Source organism: Vigna angularis, chromosome 9 (assembly GCF_016808095.1).
Source record: "Vigna angularis cultivar LongXiaoDou No.4 chromosome 9, ASM1680809v1, whole genome shotgun sequence".
Taxonomy (NCBI): domain Eukaryota; kingdom Viridiplantae; phylum Streptophyta; class Magnoliopsida; order Fabales; family Fabaceae; genus Vigna; species Vigna angularis.
In genome coordinates, this window is record NC_068978.1 from 1,548,241 (window position 1) to 1,568,786 (window position 20,546).

The 20,546-nt window shown below is 31.4% G+C and overlaps 1 protein-coding gene and 1 non-coding gene across 5 annotated transcripts; one reads left to right on the forward strand and one right to left on the reverse strand.

The window, feature by feature from the left end:
- Positions 1 to 3,897: 3,897 nt before the first annotated feature.
- TRNAK-CUU (transfer RNA lysine (anticodon CUU)) lies at positions 3,898 to 3,970 on the reverse strand. Its single transcript has one exon. It is a non-coding gene; the product is annotated as a tRNA-Lys (tRNA).
- A 5,252-nt stretch (positions 3,971 to 9,222) lies between these two features.
- Positions 9,223 to 19,980, forward strand: LOC108320618 (casein kinase 1-like protein HD16). 4 transcript variants are annotated; one of them, XM_017552090.2, is made up of 16 exons: positions 9,223 to 10,031; positions 11,354 to 11,482; positions 11,566 to 11,639; positions 11,735 to 11,804; positions 15,776 to 15,834; positions 15,931 to 16,002; positions 16,166 to 16,260; positions 16,355 to 16,421; positions 16,521 to 16,650; positions 16,722 to 16,940; positions 17,078 to 17,211; positions 17,491 to 17,665; positions 19,001 to 19,112; positions 19,193 to 19,350; positions 19,439 to 19,627; positions 19,714 to 19,980. In XM_017552090.2, the coding sequence occupies exons 1-16, from the start codon at positions 9,624 to 9,626 to the stop codon at positions 19,771 to 19,773; spliced, it is 2,151 nt and encodes a 716-aa protein (XP_017407579.1). In that variant the 5' UTR covers positions 9,223 to 9,623; the 3' UTR covers positions 19,774 to 19,980. The 4 variants fall into 4 exon arrangements, 2 of the variants coding, with proteins under 2 accessions (XP_017407579.1, XP_017407581.1); XM_017552092.2 differs by having other exon boundaries at positions 19,001 to 19,091; XR_001831401.2 differs by lacking the exon at positions 19,714 to 19,980 and having other exon boundaries at positions 19,001 to 19,114; positions 19,439 to 19,577.
- Positions 19,981 to 20,546: the final 566 nt, after the last annotated feature.

Here is a 20,546-nt window from a genome sequence, read left to right on the forward strand (position 1 = left end):
TACAGAAATATCATTCATACGTTAATTACCGATTATATTTTTTTTTCTTTATTTGTATTAAATGCATGAGAATATAAAAGAAAAAAAAAATCCTTCGTATAAAAAGTAAATGAAAATGGAAAACGCCAATAATAAAATCAATTTCACTACTTTTGAAGTACGTAAATAGGAAACATGTATCGCTTTCTGAACGATTTTTCCTTTGACTTTTGCTACACAATAAATCAATTCATGTTTCAATTATGCTACCAAATCATTTGCATTTCCATGACTTTCTTAGTTTTCAACTTTATAAACTGTGCACTTTAGCTTTAAAAAATATAGTATGTATGTTATATAATTTTATATTCTCATTAACTCAAAAACTAGCATATATATTAATTTATATATTTTTTGTATCAATTAATATTATAAAATATGTTGATATTACACACGAAAAATGCCAAAGTCGTAATTAGTATCACTGAGAACCTAATTAATATAACCTATAAAAATACACTTAATAATAAGAGTCAAAGAAGAAACACGAAGTTTGCATATTTTTTTTTTCTATTATATTACGTTTTTAGTTTGTTTAGTTCAAGACTAATCCGGTATTGTTTATAATGATCTTGTATTATCAGTTTGATCAATTTTTACATAAAATGAAAAAAAAAAAGTAAATTTGCTACATGTATATAAAAAGACTTAATTTGATTATTAATTAGTATATAGCTTGCTAGTATCGTCTACAAAAAATGTATTTACAAAATTCATATTGATTCAAAATTACTTTATAGTTTATTTATAATATGAGAATGATTTTTTTATATGATAATAAAATATGAGAATATAAAATAATAATTTATATATGCCCGTTTGACTTGTTATTTGAATCGTGAGGTTCCCCTTTATTAGAAAAGTGGGGGAAAAAAAGCATGAGATGACATTAAAATTGACGAGAGTATATGAAATTCCACATGACGAAAAACAAAACATCCAATTTCTCCTTAAAAGCTTAAGGCAGACATGCTTTATTCATTTCATCACCTTTCTTAAAAGCTCACTCCTCTTCGACTTTTCCTTCTCAAAAAGATTGTGAGTGGAAAGACGCATGCAAAGACTATGAGACTAAATTACATATTTAATGGAGATTGAAAAATTGAGCATAATAAAAAAAAATATGATTATTGTTTTAAGATTTTAGGAAGAAAGTGATTTTAATTCATTATTTAAAAAAAAAGTTATTGATAATTAATGTTTGTTGAAAACTACAAAAATTCATTAATAGATATTGTTTTTAACATTCTGTCAATAGTCAAAAATTCGTTAATAAAAGTATTGTGATAAATTTCATTAACAAATATTTATCATTAATAATTATTGACGGATATATTTTTTTATAATTATTGATGAATATATTTTTCGATAATTATTAATATTTTTTTTTAATTATTAAGAAGTAATAATATGACTCAGGTAGAGGCTAGCAAGCTCATCCACGACTAAGAACTTCACTAGTTTGCAAAAAATAACTTATGGCAAAGAATTTCACAGCAACAACAATTTTGTTAATACAAATTGAAAAGTTTCTTTAACTCAATCTCAAATTTAAAAGTTATTTTTTCTTTAATGTAACATTTCCTCAACTTCCAACAATATCAAAAACTCTGTCACGTAGCTCGAAGAAAAAGGACCTTTGTAATAATATTATATTAACTGCAAAAAAAATCATAAAAAAATAATAACACAAGATCGAGCTTAAAATAAATAGGGTCGAGTTTACTAACAAATTTTACAAACAAAATAAATTTGTTGGTAAATTCGTTAATTTTTAAAAAAAAAATAATATTACGTGAGTTAGGTTCATGTTTTATTATTGTGTTATATATATTTTAGATGTAAAAATAAGAAAATTAAACATCATAAAAAAACTCATTTGTTCATGTTTCATTATTGTTAGATTTTTTTTTTTACTTTTCTAAATATCTATTATATATGCATAACAAAGTATACGAATATCTTTATTTTTTTTACCCTCACATCAACTGCTTCATTTGTTGTACTCCTTCTAAAAATAATAAAATAAGAAGAAGGAAAGTACATTTTTAATAAAGATAAAAAAATTGAGTATAATGTAAAATAAAATTTATATAATTATTATTTTAAAATTTTAAGTTAAAAGTAAGTTTTAAATATATGTAAATTAGATTCATGACTCATTATTGTGATATATATATATATATATATATATATATATATATATATATATATATATATATATATATATATATATATATATATATATATAAAGACAGTAGGAAGTGGTCGAGAAATATCTTTGAAGGTGGTAATGGAGAAGGTGGGTTTGAAAAAAATGTGGGCAGAATAAAGAAGGAAAAACTCATTTGCTTTGATGCTAAGTTTTCCCCTTTCCAAACCAAACACAAAAATGTCTGCGCGTCTTCTTCGACCTTTAACATGTCCAATTACGATATTCAAATCCATCCATCTAAGTAATTCAACACATCACAAACATATTTACCATGTGACACATTTTATTCACTATATTATAAATCTACAACAAAATTTCCTTAATTTTCATTTTATACAACAATTTTCAAATAATATTGATTATAATTCCAAGTCCAACATCATTAAAATTAATAACCATACTTTTCAATCCATTTTAAAACATAAAACTTTGTTACGATTTGTTCTTAAAATACATATAAAAAAATCCAAAAAATATGTTTACGACTTCTAAATCATGTAAATTTATTGAATGTGATAAGAATAATGTTAATTATTTTTTTCTCTTAATTTTACTTTTAAGTTTAGTTGGTTTTAATTCATTCAAACATCATTCATAAAAATTAAAATGAAAATTTACTATACCTGAATTTTAAATTATAAAAAAAATATTAAATTAAAAAATGTATTTATTTTTATCAACAATGGAAAACTTTATCATATATATATATATATATATATACATATATATATATATATATATCAGTGTACAAAATCATAAAGTAAATAACCTTAACACATATATTGCTAAGATGTAGATTTTAAATCTAACTCAATCACATAAAATCGATTGTAAAGTGAGGTTTACACTCAATTATATACTATAAATTGATCTTATATCTAATCGATGTGAGACTTTCAATAAATATATATATATAATAGATATTAATTAAAAAGTGTAATAAAAAATTAAGTATTGTGATTATTTTGTGTGGTACGAGACTTTTTTTTTATATTCTCCCACTTAAATATCTTAGCCTAATTAATCTAGTCTATAGATCATGTTTTATTCTTGTCACTCTTAATTTGTTTAATTTTTTTTAAGGTCATAATAAAATCAAGCTTATATAAAATTATCAAAGTTAAGCGAATTTGTCATAATAACTATTCAGTTTTCATTGATATGAATATTTTGCATATTCATACTTCCTTCCATTTTTTACTTTTTAACAAAGTCAAAACATATATTTACATGTTTTGTTCTTAAATGAAAAATAGGATTTCTTACAATATCATACTATAACTAATATAATATACATAATTTTTTGCGTATAAGTTCATTCATTAAATAATCTTTAAATCCATAAAATTTCTTTGCACATTTGGATAATTGTCATATACTTAACTTTTATAATAAAAAAAACTATAACATCTTATCGAATTAAGATTAGATTTATATAAATGAAAGTATTAGTAAATATACAAAGTACACCCAAAAATTATACAATAAAATTAAATTAAATTCACATACAAAAATATCATATTATCAGACAGCAAAATAATTTTAAGTTATTGGACTAACAGTGATCCAGCAATGAATAAGACGAAAAAGCCCAGCCCATAAAGAGAGTAAAAGAAATACAAAAATAGAAAAGAAAAAAAAAACGCCCACCGTGGGGCTCGAACCCACGACCACAAGGTTAAGAGCCTTGCGCTCTACCAACTGAGCTAGACGGGCTTGTTGAGAATAATTAGTATATAATATATTTGTATGTATTGAAATGATTTCTTAAATTTATGATATAATTTCCTTTTATTCATTTATGTGTACAAGAAAGCTGTTGTAAATACCCACCGGATTTTAAATTCGAGCGATACGTGGAGTACATATTTTTCATACTATTTTATACATTTTTCCAAATTTATATAGATATTTTTTTAATTTTAAAAATAATATATTGAATATAATTACACTAAAATGAAAAGCATAATTAGTTATATTTTTAATTGAGAAACATTTAAAAAACTAAATATCTTAAAATTTAGTTTTATTTCAAATGATAATAGCACCGGATAATCTGATATGATCATATCATATAATCATTTCGAATATTTGTTTTTATTATTGCTATTATTGTCGCAATATGTTGCTTGTAATTAACAGTTTTAGTATATTTACTATAAACAATGTTTGTAATTTTTTTAAATGTGTAATATTTAATAAATATATGTAGCTTATTATTTTAAAAGAATTATTTTCATTTATTTTTAAAATTTAATTATTCAGCTTTTAAGGTTTTAATTATTTATCATGGTTATCCCGTATTGTAAGGGAAATTGTCTGTTGTTATATTTTTTATTATTTAATTTTAAGTTCAGTTGCATATTTTAAATTTATATATTTATTATGATTATTATTTATAACTATTATATGCTTAAAACTTCATATAATATTTTATAAATTTGCAAAAGCAGCATAATAACAATAACTATTATTATTATTATTTAGCTAAAGCAATATTTCTTATCTGTGTTAGTATTTTTTTTATACATTTTTAATTAATTAATACTAAATGTTTTCCAATTTCAAGTAATTATTTAAAGACAGTTTTCTATACCCTAAGAAAATATCGTAAACAACAATAACGATAGTAATAATTTATTCGAAATGTTATTTTTCAAGATTTGAATTTCTAAAACTTAAGAAAAATATTTATTATTTTTCATTATAAAGGACTTAATATTGTTTGCTTTAGTGTGTGTATATATATATATATATATATATATATATATATATATATATATATATAATATGATCCGTTAAAATATTAGTATGGATATGTTTACTATTATTATTATTTATGTTATTATAAATAAAATAATAGGAATGATTATTATATTTACTGGTATTAATTCATATTTACTGTATATATAAAAAATGTGTGTTTCATATTTTAAACCTCTTTTGCTCTTTTTTTATATTACAAAAAAATATGCTAGTACAATAATATATATATACAAATTTTTTTATTATGTACATTGTAATATTTATTTATTTTCATTAACTTATACTATTTAAGGTGGAATTTGTGACCACTGTTTCTTTAGGCACAAATCATGTTAAAGACCTAGTATAAAAAATATAAGAAAGGAGTTTAATTATGGTTTTAAGAATGAATGATACTATTGTAATATGAGAATGATTAAAAAAGTAGTATAATATATCGTTAAGTAATTGGAAACCAAATTGACTTGAGTCAAGTGAGTCTTTAAACAATAATGATGGCAAATTCAGTTTTTATCCATTGCATGTAAATGTAAGGATAATTAAGATAATTTCTATATTATTTTTTTAAAGAGTAATATGTAAGACAATTATACCACATACATCTTGATTATTTTAATCCACAAAAGGGACTTGTTTATTTTTATTGAATAAACCTGTTTAGAATTTGCATTATTAGACAAATTAAATCATTCAAAAGGAGTTTTATATAAATATAATTCTAAGTAGAATCATGCATATAGGCTGTAACAACATCCATTAGATGTATGTGTAAATCTTTTTAGACAACTAAAACTCAAAAAACCTTTCGTTTAGCAAGCGAATTTAATTATGCTTCTAGTACATCATTCCATTATGACTAATCATTTATTTGTCGACAAACTTTAATGGCCATTGGTTCTTTATCATCATTATCATTCTATAACATTTATCCTTATATTATATTCAAAAGTCTAGGCAATGTTGACTTCATTTTGATTCTTATTATCTTATTCGTAATATATTTTATTGAGATCTCATCCAACAATTTTAGGCACCTAAGGTTCTTTTGGAACCGAATCATGAATTATGCTAAATAAATCTTTTAAGTTTCCACCTTTTAGGTCATTTGCCTTTCAACTCATTTTCTCATTTGAGGGTTTTTATCTTTGGAACTAATAGCCTACCACGCTTCAAGCGTGTGTTTAGAACCAACAGGCCTACCATGTTATATGCATGTTATTAATTAATATCAATGATATTTGGAGCATTAGGAGATGATGTATGTGATTTAATTAATGTTTTTGTGTCAATGAAAACATCTAATGGGATTAAGACGAGATAATGATAATTCACTCCAACCAACATCCCTTTCCATTTGTTTTCTTTCTCACCCTAATGTTGGAAAAACTTATTCATCAAAATGCCAGTCGGTAAATTGAATTGTAAATAAATCTCTTGTTGATGGTTCGAGATATTTTATTATTAATGAAAAATCATATGTAACATATATTCTCAATCGTCTATAAAGATCCATCATAGTGCCTTTTGGTGGGGGAATTGGAACATATACATCATATCCAAAAAATTCTTAAATGAGAAATATTAAGTTATTGACCAAAAACCAATTGCATAATATAATATTTGCATAACTTGTTGGCTTGATACGAATCAATATTGTAGCATGCAAAATTGTATAACCCCAAGAGGTCATTGAAAGATTGGCTCTCATAAGTAATGGTCTTACAATCAATTTTATACATTTTATTAATGATTTTGCAACTCTATCTTGAGTATGAACATGTGAAACTTAATGTTCAACTTAAATTTCAATCGACATATAATACTCATGTGAAACATGAGATGTAAATTCACCAACATTAATATGGAAAATGAGCTCTTGACTTGATTAGTCGTGCTAATAACTTAACAAATGTCTGACTGCGAGTTGATTATAAACAAATATGTGACCATTTAGTTGACGCAACAATTGAAACCATGAAATATCTAAATGATCCATACGATGAGTTTATTGGACTACAAATACCACCTTGTATTCGTTTTAAAATTAAGATCGACTAATTTCTAATTTTTCTAATGATGGTCTTATTACCAAATTTTCTTTATGAATATGTAGTACATCAGAAATCATTGAACTGAATAAGTTTTTGACTCTTAAGTAGGTATACACACGAGTTTTAACTTTTTTTTTTGCATCATGATACATCCAGTATGACTCAACTGATCATGCCAAATAAGGAATTCATTTTAATTAGCAAACTTCTGGTTTATAATGACATGCATTTCAATTCTACTAATATATGTACAGTACAGGCCATATGAGAATGTTGATAATTTCTCCAACACACATTTTCGTATTCAACCCAAGTTTAGTGCTATAAATATATTACATATATCCTTTGTTGTTTGTCTCAATATGATATACATTTAGACAAATATACTTGAAACTTAAAAAATTTCTATTAGACTTATTGGCAGAAGTATAATAGATATTTGAGACCCTCAATTGTATTTGTAGTGCTAGAAAATAATTTTAATAGTGACTTCTCGCATAACCAAACAAAAGAAAAATTACTACTCTTAGAGAGTTGTATGAGTTGTTGCAATATTAACAACACACAATATATTTATTAATTCATACAACACCACTGCATACCAAATAATTATATCTATAATTAATTTTAGTGGACTTAATAACCTCAACTCATTGTAAGTATCATCCAAAATTAATCAATTCCACAAGTCATATATTATCACATAATATAAAATAAAACTAAGTATAAAACATTATCTTCAAAAATTTTGAACCTTTATATATGTATAATGTAACAAAATAAAAACCTCAAATTCATATCAAAACCTTTATAATATTATGTTCTTTTCCTTATTTTCAAGGTGCTTTAGTGTATGACTTCAATAACCTTTATCACCATTATTAATAATATATTTGTATGAAAGTATAATAATATTAAGTGTTAGAAAAATAATCAAATATAAATAATAACTATAACAATCATCACTATAATAAAAATCATAATAAATAATAATAATAAGATAGAGGTTGAAATTGATAAAGACAAATAATTTTTATCGTAAAAATAAAAATATAAAATAAAATTTCAAATAAAGAAATATTAGAAAGAGATACAAATAACAATATTCTTTGAGAGAAAACATTCACTAACTCGATTGATTAGAGTATATAACATAAAACTTATAATGGAAAGACGAAAAATATAACAAGAATAGAAAGCAAGAGATAATGCAAATTCATTTTCTGCATGTTATCTCTTGAAAAAAAAAAATTCTATCTATAACCAAAAAATACAACTCAAAAACTACAAATAATTAATACAAATAGTTAAAACATGAACAATCATTTATTCATAACAATTATGTATTTATAATATTTTAGATTTTGATAAATAAGTTAAAAACAAAACAATATAAAAAATGCATTTTTAATATTATGTATAAAAATATTACTATATATTAGTGGTGGTTATTATTGTAATACTTTAATTGATAATCAATTAATTAATATTTGAATAATCTTGTATGTTGAAATCATAATAAGACATTTAAAACAATTTTGTTTGATATTGAAAATTTTATCTAGTATATTTTCAGGGTAATATATATATATATATATATATATATATATATATATATTATAGCCTTTCTAAAACAATTCAAATTATTTAAAAAATGATAAAGAAATTATGACCATAACACCAAAAGATTTTTAAACTATTAAAAAAGAGGAAAACTCCAATAACTTGGTCAACCTTTAAATCCTATTGATTCTGATCGAGTTGACTTGGGACCCACGATACCGTACAAGCAAGGAACAAGGGTAGAGATGTTAGCCTCCACAGCGCAATAACGGTGCACGATCGTGCACTACAGCAATCCTCCTCAATAGCACCAGTTCTGAAGAAAAATTCATTTCACAGATCAATTGTAAATTCTGAGTACTTTTCAGTAATTTCTTATTCTCTCAAATTATTAATTATATTTTATTTCCATTAAAGTCTTATTTATTCTAAAAAAACTCTAATCAAATCAAGCCGTCTAATGTCGTCTAATCTACGGTTCATAAAAACCAAACTATTTTTTTTTTAGAATTATCGAAGTAATTATTCCTTAGTTTCACAAAACTAAAAAAATTTCTTATCATATTATAAATAAATAAAAAAACCTCGTGTACTCTGTCTCAGCAAGTACTCAAAAGCTTTCTTCCCCTCTATTTTTCTCTCTCATCCTCGTCCATGGTTTCTTCCTTCTCTGCTTGATCGTTTCGAAACCCTAATTCCACCACGACAATCTTTTTTCTCACAGATTCGAGTAATCTAAATAGTGTGGATCGTTTGAACCGCTTTTCGTTTTGTGTCACATTTTGCTCTGTCCGCTCGCTGTTTGGTTTTTGTTATTGGACGAAATCGGCCCGGTTCTTCAAACTTCTGGGAGATATTCGGTATATTTCGAGAGTCTGACTTTGATCGGAGACAAAGCGACGTTTGAGAAACGTGAAGTTTTTAGAATTTCATTCCTTCTTTCCTCGGTCGGAATTTGCGCGAGGAGGATGAGATTTGAAGGATGAACGATGCCGGTGTTGCGTAACGGAGCGAACAGGGGCCGGGGAGCAGCGAAACAACAGGAGCGGCTGCAGAGTCCAACAGTGGAAGGGGAGGCGATTGCGACGAGGACCCGGAGGCGGCGTGCAGCGGCAGCGGCGGCAGCAGTGCCGAAGACTAATAACAACGAAAATAATAAGCACAAGCAACAACAACAGCACCCGCCGGTGCAGGTGGTGGTGGTAAATGAGCAAGTAGTTGTTTCTGCGAAGGAGGAAGAGAATCGGGGATTGGGGGAAGGTGTTGGTGCGGCTGGAGCGGAGAGGGAAGAGGTAGGCGAGAAAGAGATGGTTGGACATGTCAGCGGAGGTCGGAGCAATGACAAGGCCAATGCCGGTGGTGAAGATGATGCCAATACTCCCGAGGTTCCTCAGAAGGTCTGGTCGTTATGGTTATTTTTTTTTCATGTTTTATTTTTATTTTTTATTTTTCATCGGATGTTGGTATATCATGAAAGTTTCGAGCGTTAAGAGTTTTGTCATGACACATCTTTGTTAATGTCCAGAGAGGAAATTTGGGACACCATTTTCTTCGAAAACGCTAGGTTAAGTTTGGCTGATATTGACATTTTTTGGTCAGATCATTGAAACGTTGTTTAAAGTTTTTTAGTGGTAGGCTTTACCGTCCTCTTGTTAAGTCTTTAGTGTGATTGTGCCTTCCTTGTGGAGCACAGGCTGTTACACTTTTTTTAAATAGCATATCATCACAACTTCATAAGTTGGCTCATGAAAAATGACTGGACATTTTATAAGGTAAGAGTGAGAATCATGATTGACATGTTTGATTCTGTGCAGTGGAGCAGTCTTCTATTTTCTCTTACCTACCCATATAGTTTGTGAGACTTATTTGTTTCTGAAAAAACAGGTTTTACGTGTGTTGGTGTGAGCACTCTGTTTTGGTTTTCATTTCATACGTAGTATCTATTTTGACACACGACTTTATACACTCATAGTCATATCAGTTTTCTTCAAATACGCATAAGCTGTATATTATTGCATCTGTAGAATGCATGTAACATTTAGACACTCATGCAGAAAAACATCCTAGTAGTGGAATAGTTGCCTGTATGTTTTTGTTTTTACATGTTCTCATTTTATCCCATCCTATCTATGAAAGAATCCATTGCCAATACAGTTTACCCATACGTATGAAAAAGATCCTGTTTCAACTATAACGTGAATAGTCAATAGTTCTTCGGTTGGTGTGTTTTTGTCTATGCTACATATTTGTTTAGATGGTCATCCTAATACTTATGACTTTACTTTCTGAAATTTAGCTGGCACTACTTAAAATTTGTCTAGATTTCCGGATATGATTTTTGCACTTGTAATAGCATATTATGTTCTTTTGTCCAATGGCGCATACTTCTATGTTAGAGAGTAAAGGTTGGAGTGAGACTGGATGCAAACCAAATAACATCTTTAGTTGTCTGTGAAACACCGGCAGTTTGAAAAGTCACTCTTCAATAAATTGAAAGAGCATACTTATTCAAGCACAGTTGTTCAACAGTCTCTACAGAGAGTTCTGAGTTTTTTTTCCCACAACAGTTTTCTCACATTTCTCTTTAGTTGTGCTGTCATGGATATCAATAAATGTTTAGTTTTCTTAATTGAATCTTATAAATCATGAAAGCATAAATATGCATGATAACATGTTCCGCTGATACTGATATCCTAGTTTTTTTCTCTTCTGCGTACAGATCCAAGTAGGTAATTCCCCTTGTTATAAAGTAGAAAGAAAACTTGGCAAGGGTGGATTTGGTCAGGTATATGTTGGACGACGCTGTAGTGGAAATTTGAATGAGAGAACTGGACCTGGGGCTGTAGAGGTATATGTATCTTTTCTGTATTGAATGTGAAGTTTTACTTATGTTGAAATTTCAGATATTCACATTGTGGACTGTTTGATCAGGTTGCATTAAAACTTGAGCATAGAACTAGTAAGGGATGTACCTATGGACCACCCTATGAGTGGCAAGTGTACAAGTGAGTGCTATTCTGTCTCCTTTTTATAGTCTCCATTTCTTCTTTTTCTAGGCTATGCCATTCGTCATGTTCATCTTTCCCTATTATTTGTACAGCACTCTCGGTGGCAGTCATGGTGTCCCACAAGTACACTACAAGGGCAGACAGGGCGACTACTATGTCATGGTACGATGTTGAATCTTATTCTTGACTATTTGTTCATTATGCTAGAATAGGACCTCCTATTACGAAGGTTTATGAAAGAAAAAGTAATAGAAATACAACTAATTGATTTAATTAGCTGAAAATTCTGTTAGTAGTTATAGTTGGAGGGAGGAGGAAGGTTATTGATAAATATGTGTTTTCGGGTCTGGGAGAGGACAAAAGTAGTTTTGTGTGGGAGGTTGCTGGACCCTCGAAGTGCCAATGGATGTATTGTGAACATTTGTTGCAATTGAAAGAAATATCCATAACACTAATTTCTTTTTCATTTGAGAATTCCTTTTGTAAGAGTTTTTGATCTAGTTCTATAAACTGGTATCAGAGCTTGATTTGGGCTCTGTGGGTTATTGCACATGGTGACTACAAGAATGATAGAATCAAGAGTGGAGGTTTTGGAGAAAGCTGTAGCCGTAGGCATTCAACTACCATAAGGTTTTGAAGAAAGATTGCATGCAAAATTATCCCAAAGGGATGTAGAATTGGAAGCCAGATGCTTACAACAAGATCCTTGCATGGCTCGGTTGGAGGAATGCAAGTCCAGCAAATTCTTGAGATCAAAGAGTTGTTGATGATGATACCCAAGAAGACTTTGTGGAGGTGGCGTTCTTGGGAAACAAGAATTGTGATAAATGGAGGCAGCTGGATATTCCTGTTTTTGAGGTAGAGGATGCCGTGGGGTGGATAGGAAAAGTTGAGCACTATTTCCGGCGAGAGGGGTTCAAGAACAAGAAAAAATAGAAGCTGTTATGGTGGCGATGGAAGGTAATGCACTATCTTGGCTTCAAGGGTGGGAAACATGCAACCCAAACTAGTCTTGGTTTGGTTTCAAGAATACTATGAGGTGGATAGGAAAAGTTGAGCGCTATTTCTTTCAAGAGGGATATAAGAATAGGAAAAAAAATAGTTGTTGTTATGGTGATGATGGAAGGTAATGCACTATCTTGGTTTCAATGGTGGGAAATGTGCATCCCAAACCAGTCTTGGTTCGGTTACAAGAATGCTCTTATTCAAAGGTTACAACCGGTTTTGACGGGAGACCCGTTCAAATTGTTGTTGGCTCGAAAGCAGGAGGACTCAATCACCGAATTCATCACACATTTTGATAGATTTGTCAGAGTCATTCAGGGGTTGGAGGAGCAGCATTCGATGGAGATTTTTTCTAATGGGTAACTAGAAGAGATTAGAGCTGAACTGAGGTTATACCAAACTAATAATCTTTCCGAAATGATGAACAAAGCCCATGCTATTGAATGAAAGAATATGGCCGTAGCAAAGGCCGCAGGAGATTGCAAGGGCATAGGGGAAAGTAGGCGTTTGCCTGTTTAAAAAGGATCAAGAGAATGGATAACAACACCATCAAGATCGATGGCCTCAATTAATTCAACTCTAACCAGATCAGCAACAAAGACAAATACTTTGTCTCAGTTCTTTACCAGCAAGAGTAGTAATAAGGTAAAGACTTACAATAATGGACATGGCAGAGGCATTTTCAAGATTGACACAATCATAACTTTATGAAGAGATTAGAAAAGGAGAGCGTTTTTGTTGTGATGAAAAATATAGCATAAATCACAATTACAAAATTCAACAACTCAATGTCATGATGTAATTAGAAGGGCATGAGGAAGAAGACGAAAGAGCCAATGGAGAAGTTTGTCTTGAAGAGGAACAACATGAAACTCAATTATCTCTACAAAGTATATCAGGACTCATAACGAGATCTTTGAAACTGTGGAGACTATTGTTGGGACGCGGAGTGGTGATTTTAATTGACTGTGGGGAAACTCATAATTTTATATCTAATACCTTGGTAACCACACTCCAGCAGCCCGTGGTTTACATAAAACCTTATTCGATGGAAGTCAGAGATCACCACAACATTGTGTAGAGAGGTATGTGTGAGGGATTAGTGCTAAGGATGAATGATGTGACAATTCAACAAAATTTCTTGTTTGGTTTGGGTACAGTGGGTATTGTGTTGGGATTGGAATGGTTGGTTAGTTAGGGTCAAGATCAAAGCAAACTTTGACACTTTAACTCTTCAATTTGAAATCAATGGGGAAAAGAAATGGTTTGAAAGGTCGAACAAAATTAATCAAATTTGCCTTTTCTCTGAAAGCTATCACTCGGATGCTTCAAGAGGAGGGAGAAGGGTATATTTTGGAATGGAAACAAATTGTAACAACAGAGAAGAGGCAGGGGGATTGAGTGGGTGCAATCGACAATTGATGAATATTAACAGATTTTTTAGGCCCCCACTACTCTTCCTCCTCCTAGGAGACAAGATCATGCTATTGTGTTAAAATCGGATTCTCAAATACCAAATAGTAGACCATACAAATATCCTCACTATAAAAAATCGGAGATTGAAAATTTGGTGAAGGAGATGTTGGAAGGGGAGCGGGCATCATTCGCCCAAGTGTAAGTCCATATGGTAGTCCTATTATTTTGGTCAGAATGAAAGATGGGGGAAGGCGGGGGAAGGCGCTTTTGAGTTGATTATATAGCTTTGAACAAAGTTAGTGTACCTAATAAATTTCCAATTCCAATTATAGAGGAGTTATTTGTTGAAATTGGGGGAGCCATCGTTTTTTCTAAATTGTGATACCATCAAATAAGAATGCGAGCGGAAGATTGTCTATTGGATGTGTATGCAAACTGATATTAAAGATTATGTGGCTGTGTGTGATATTTGTCAGCAAAATAAGTCTAGTACTTTATCTCCTGCAAGGGTGCTGCAACCTTTGCCACGTTATCAATGGAGAAAAGCTGGACTGACATATCAATGGATTTTATAGGAGGAAAGTAAAGCTCATGGGCAAGATTCTATTCTGGTAGTGATTGACCGCTTAACCAAGTATGCCCATTTCTTTGCTTTGTCACACCCATTTTCCTCAAAAACTATAGCTGACTTATTTGTCAAGGAAGTGGTTCGCCTATATGGTTTTCCAGCCACTATTGTGTCTGATAGAGATCAACTTTTCATGGCCAGTTCTTGGAAGGAACTGTTTTGGCTCACAGGAACTCAACTTCAAATGAGCACAACTTATCATCCATGACGGATGGACAAACTGAAGTTGTTAACCAATGTTTAGAAGTCTACATACAACGTCTAACAGGTACCAAACCAAGGCAGTGGCCTTTACATTTACCTTGGGCTGAGTTTTGGTTTAACACAAACTATAATGCCTCTACACGAATGTCTCCATTTAAAGCTCTTTATGGCCAAGACCCTCCTCCTCTGTTGAGAGGGACAACTATTCATTCTCGGATTGATGAAATTAATAAGCTTACTTAGACAGAGACTCTGCATTAAAAGAGTTACAGAAGAATTTGTTGAAGGCTCAACATCAAATGAAAAGGTATGCTGATATTCATTGTCGGGAGGTTCAGTTGAAAGTAGGGGATTGGGTATATCTCAAGTTGCAACCATATTGAATGCAACCATTGGCTAGAAAGGTGAATGAAAATTTGAGTCCCTGATATTATGGTCCCTACAAGATTCTAGCAAAAGTGGGAGCCGTTCTGTCAGAGCTACCACCTTATTCTAAAATTGATCCCATTTTTCATGTGGCTCTTTTGAAGGTTATACATCCTACACAAAAGTCTCAACCCCTGCTGGAAGGTTTAACAAATTCTTGTAGTAGTTATAGTTGTGGGTTGGAGGGAGGTTATGGATAAATATGTGTTTTGTGTGGGGGGTTGCTGGACCCTAGAAATGCCAGTGGATGTATTCTGAACATTTGGTGCAATTGAAAGAAATATGCAGAACACTCATTGTTTTTTCATTTTAGAATTCCGTTTGTAAGAGTTTCTGATCCAGTTTCTGTAACACTATCACAACTATTATATTGAAGGATGATTCTATATTTCTCGTATTTGAGATTGTCTTGGTTAAAATTTGAACGTTTGACTCGATAAATTAATTTGTGCAGGTTATGGATATACTGGGACCTAGTCTGTGGGATGTTTGGAATAATAATAACTCCCATACGTAAGTTCTTGGAATTATGCCATATATGAATAAGATTGTATTCTTTGTAGTTGATTTTAACTTGTTGGTGTGCTAATACGTTTTTGTGAATTCCAGCATGTCCACTGAAATGGTTGCTTGTATTGCCATTGAAGCAATATCTATATTGGAAAAAATGCACTCTCGAGGGTAATTTTTGTACCATCCACATTGCTTGATAATTTTTTGATATTTGTAAGCTAAGTCTTGTTTGTTGCATCAGTAGTGTGTGTGTATTTATATTTATATTGTATAGTGTTTCATTATACTTGAAGTTATGTTCCTTAAACTGTATGGCTACATTATATGGCAGATATGTGCACGGGGATGTGAAGCCTGAAAATTTTCTGCTTGGTCCTCCTGGGACGTCTGATGAGAAAAAATTGTTCCTTGTAGATCTTGGATTAGGTATGATACAGTTGTCAACTTAATTTTTTTTATTATATTTACATATTTTACCAGTGCTTAATTACACACTTCCTTTGATGTTTTGGGCGTACAGCTACTAAGTGGAGGGATAGTGCAACAGGCTCACATGTGGAATATGATCAAAGACCAGATGTGTTTAGGTATTTGTAATTGAATTTGGACCATGTAGAAAGTATTTATACATCTATTATACAGTCTTCTGTATTGGTATTAATAACTTATGTGGGATATATTTGCAGAGGCACAGTCCGTTATGCTAGTGTTCATGCACATTTAGGGCGAACTGCAAGCAGGAGGGATGACTTGGAATCTCTTGCATATACATTGATTTTTCTCCTCCGAGGTCGCCTTCCTTGGCAGGGATTCCAGGTTGGTCATATTAAAACAACTTAGTGTTATTCTTATGTTCAGAAGTTTGGTCTTTAACATTATTTTCTCAGGGAGAAAACAAAGGTTTTCTGGTTTGCAAGAAGAAGATGGGAACATCTCCAGAGATTATTTGCTGCTTTTGTCCCCAACCTTTTAAGCAGTTTGTTGAACATGTTGTGAACTTAAAGTTTGACGAAGAACCCAATTATGCAAAATATATTTCTCTATTTGATGGAATTGTTGGTCCTAACCCAGATATTAGACCAATTAATACAGAAGGTGCACAAAAGGTATCAATTTTGCTATCCCTTTACATTTGTGTTGTTTTATATGCATTCCAAGATTTTAGTAAATATAATCGTTACTACTTTATGCATTCATTGATCGTGTGTAAGATGGGTGATATTGCTAATTTTGTTGTCTGAAGCTCATTGGCCATAAGAGAGGCCGGTTAGCGATGGAAGAAGAGGACGATGACCAGCCAAAAAAGAAGACTCGTATTGGTTTGCCAGCATCACAGTGGATAAGTGTTTACAATGCTCGTAGACCAATGAAACAAAGGTACAAATTAGCATGTCATGAAGTTTGTTTTGTCATTTCTATGTTCTATTTCTGGCATTTTAAACTGATGCATAGAGATGTTAATTGCACATTTCCCCTTCCTTAGCATCTTATGAAATCTGTTTGTACAACTTTTTGTGTATATTTGCTTGTGTTCTATGTTTGACTTGCTCCGGATTTCATATTTTAGTCACAGGAGTAATATGCTAAGAGTTATCTACCGTTTGAAATTAATGTAAGGGAGTTGTACTTTAGTAACGATTGTGTTGTGTGTTGCAGATATCACTATAATGTATCAGATGCAAGGTTATCCCAGCACATTGAGAAAGGAAATGAGGATGGCTTATATATTAGCAGTGTTGCTTCATGTCAGAGCGTATGGGCATTAATCATGGATGCGGGGACAGGTTTCGCTGGCCAAGTTTACGAACTGTCACCCTTCTTCCTCCATAAGGTAAATCTCAATCCATTGCTTTTATATGTTTATGGATTGTTTACAGATTAGATTTTCAACAAACATACAGCTTACTCAATAATGATTAATTTTGTCTGAAATTATTGCTCATGTCTTTTTCTTGGATGATCGTAGCCTGTAGATTTGTTAATATATAATAGGATTAATTATGTTTTTAATCTTTAAAATATAAAGTGATTTTGGAATTATTCCCTATTTAAAACTTTGATCCTCATTGGGCCCTATACTTTAGAAACGAATAGATGAAATTCTCATCACCTAAGGGTGTTAATTTGTTAATTTTTTTTATGTTGGAAACGGCATAGCCACATTTTGACATTGTATCCACGTGTATGCCACGTGTGTCCTTCTCTCCCCTCCTCCATCCTCCTTGCCACTCTTCCCCTCCCTCCACCATCCTGGCCGCTCCTTCCCTCTTCCGCCCTCCCTTGCCGCTCCTTCCCTCCCCCCCTCCTCCTTGCCACTCCTCCACTCCCCACCCTCACTGCAGTTGCCATTGCCCCACGTTCATTCTCACACACCCATCCGCACTAATTTACCGTTGACGGGGTTTTGGTCCAATACTTTTGTCCAGTTACGAAGCAGATTGAAGAACGACATCCACAACCACAAAAATAAGTTATTTAAAACAAAATCCAAGCATGTGAAAACGCATGGAGGACGTAAAAGCATTTCCAGACAAAGACCAAAACAGTGTCCAAGAGAATGGTTTAAAAAGGGATCCACTTTATTAATTAATTAATTAATCAATCATTTTTAATCAATCTTCACTGTTTCTGATTCTTCCACATCCGAGTCATCGTTCTTCCTCTTCTTTCCCCCATTGGAACCCTAGGTTAGGCTTACTGAAGCACAAAGAAAGGGAAAGGTTGGGATTACTTTCCAGCATAGAGGAAAGAGAAGTTGTGGGTTAATTGTCTAGGGTTTATGAAGAATGGGGGTAATTGCTTTTTTTCTCTTCGCCTTCTCTCTTCACCCACTAATGAAGTCTCTTCAGAATTCTACTATATTGGGAACTGCAGGGGTGGGGTGGGGGAGGGGAGGGGGCAAGAAGGGTGGGTAGAGGAGAATGGGGGAGGGAAAGAAGAACACACGTGGACACAAAAGGTGGCATACATGTGACAATGTTGGTTGTCACATAACAAAAATTTACGCCGTTAGGTGATAAGGACAACATCCATTTATTTTTAAATTATAGAGACCAAGATCACAGTTTCAGGACAAATTCAAAAATCACCTTAAAAAATAATTAACCCTATATAATATCAAGGCATGCTTATTAACTGCGGATACTCGGTTTTGGTTTACCTGAAGGAATGGATCGTGGAGCAATGGGAACTAGGTTACTACATCAGCGCAATTGCTGGAGCTGCAAATGGGAGCTCGCTAGTAGTAATGTCCAAGGGTTGGTTCCTCCAAAGAGTGTGTGTGTGTATATATATCGGCTATGTCGATTGGCAATTTTCAATTTTATTTTTCTGCTGACTATACGATCTTGGATTCCAGGTACACAGTTTGTGCAGCAATCATACAAAGTCAGTGATTCATTTCCTTTTAAGTGGATTAACAAAAAGTGGAGGGAGGGATTTTACGTGACTTCAATGGCCACCTCAGGGCCGAGATGGGGAGTCGTCATGTCTCGTGGTGCAGGATATTCAGACCAGGTCATTCATCTATCAGTAATGTAGTTCATAATGCAACTTCGTAAGCATAAATAACAGTTGTTTCCATTGTTGTTTATTCGAATTTCAGGTGATTGAACTAGACTTTCTGTATCCTAGTGAGGGAATTCACAAGCGGTGGGACAGCGGTTACAGAATCACATCTACTGCTGCAACTTGGGACCAAGCTGCTTTTGTCCTTAGTGTGCCAAGGAGGAAACCTTTAGATGAAACTCAGGAAACACTTAGGACTTCTGCTTTTCCTAGTACACATGTTAAGGTCTGAAATAATGCACTTGTTGTTTATGCTTTTAGTTTTTCCTGTTAATTAAGGTCTCATCATTATATACATGTTTGGTTTTACAGGAGAAGTGGGCTAAGAACCTCTACATTGCTTCTATATGCTATGGACGTACAGTTTCTTGAGCCCTGCAAACGTGGCTGCAGCTGAGAAGCAATAATCCGATGATTATTTCAAGTGGCCCTTGCCCCAAGAAATTTTGATGACTAAAGTTTTAATTATTTGTATGTAGCAGAATGAACGCATTCAGTGAAACTAAACTGGAATACCCCTGGTTGCCATTCGTGTGAAAATTGTTTCCATGTCAATGATTAGTTTAAGTTATTATGATATTTCTTCAATCATCTTTATTTTACCGTTTAACTTTTTAAATAAGTAAAAATTAATTATAGTTTATGAATATTATAATATTAATTTTGGTACTTTTTAAAACGTTTATATTACATAATTCAATACATGAATTTACAACTTCTATAATCTTATAAAAGTGTTTTATTTTTTCTTTCAGTTTAAATTCAAATTTACAATACTTATGGATTTAGCTGTATTTGATAAAAAAATTTAAATCGTTTGTTATAGTTATACTTATTAAACAAATTAATAACTCGATGCTAGTTTTGACATTACGACTTATGAATTTTTATAGCATGAATTACATTATCCAATTGGTGAATTTCTGGAAGTTTTATATTGCTGTAAATGATATTAAAGAGAAAAAAAATATATTGGCTTAAATATACTTTTGGTTATATATAATTCAGGAATTCTCATTTTGGTCTTTTCTTCGTATTTCATTTGTATAAAATTTAAAATAATTAATTGGTTTTAGTCGCTGTTATGAGGATGAATATTTGTTTAGCTGTGTTGATTCTAAAAAGTAACAAAAAATATAATGAAT

What these genes read in the sequence shown, in the direction of transcription:
- LOC108320618 (XM_017552090.2), top strand. Translation starts at nt 9,624, where the DNA reads ATGCCGGTGTTGCGTAACGGAGCGAACAGGGGCCGGGGAGCAGCGAAA. An exon ending in CTCCCGAGGTTCCTCAGAAG is followed by an intron (nt 10,032 to 11,353) that starts GTCTGGTCGTTA and finishes TTCTGCGTACAG; the next exon opens with ATCCAAGTAGGTAATTCCCC. An exon ending in AGGGCGACTACTATGTCATG is followed by an intron (nt 11,805 to 15,775) that starts GTACGATGTTGA and finishes TAATTTGTGCAG; the next exon opens with GTTATGGATATACTGGGACC.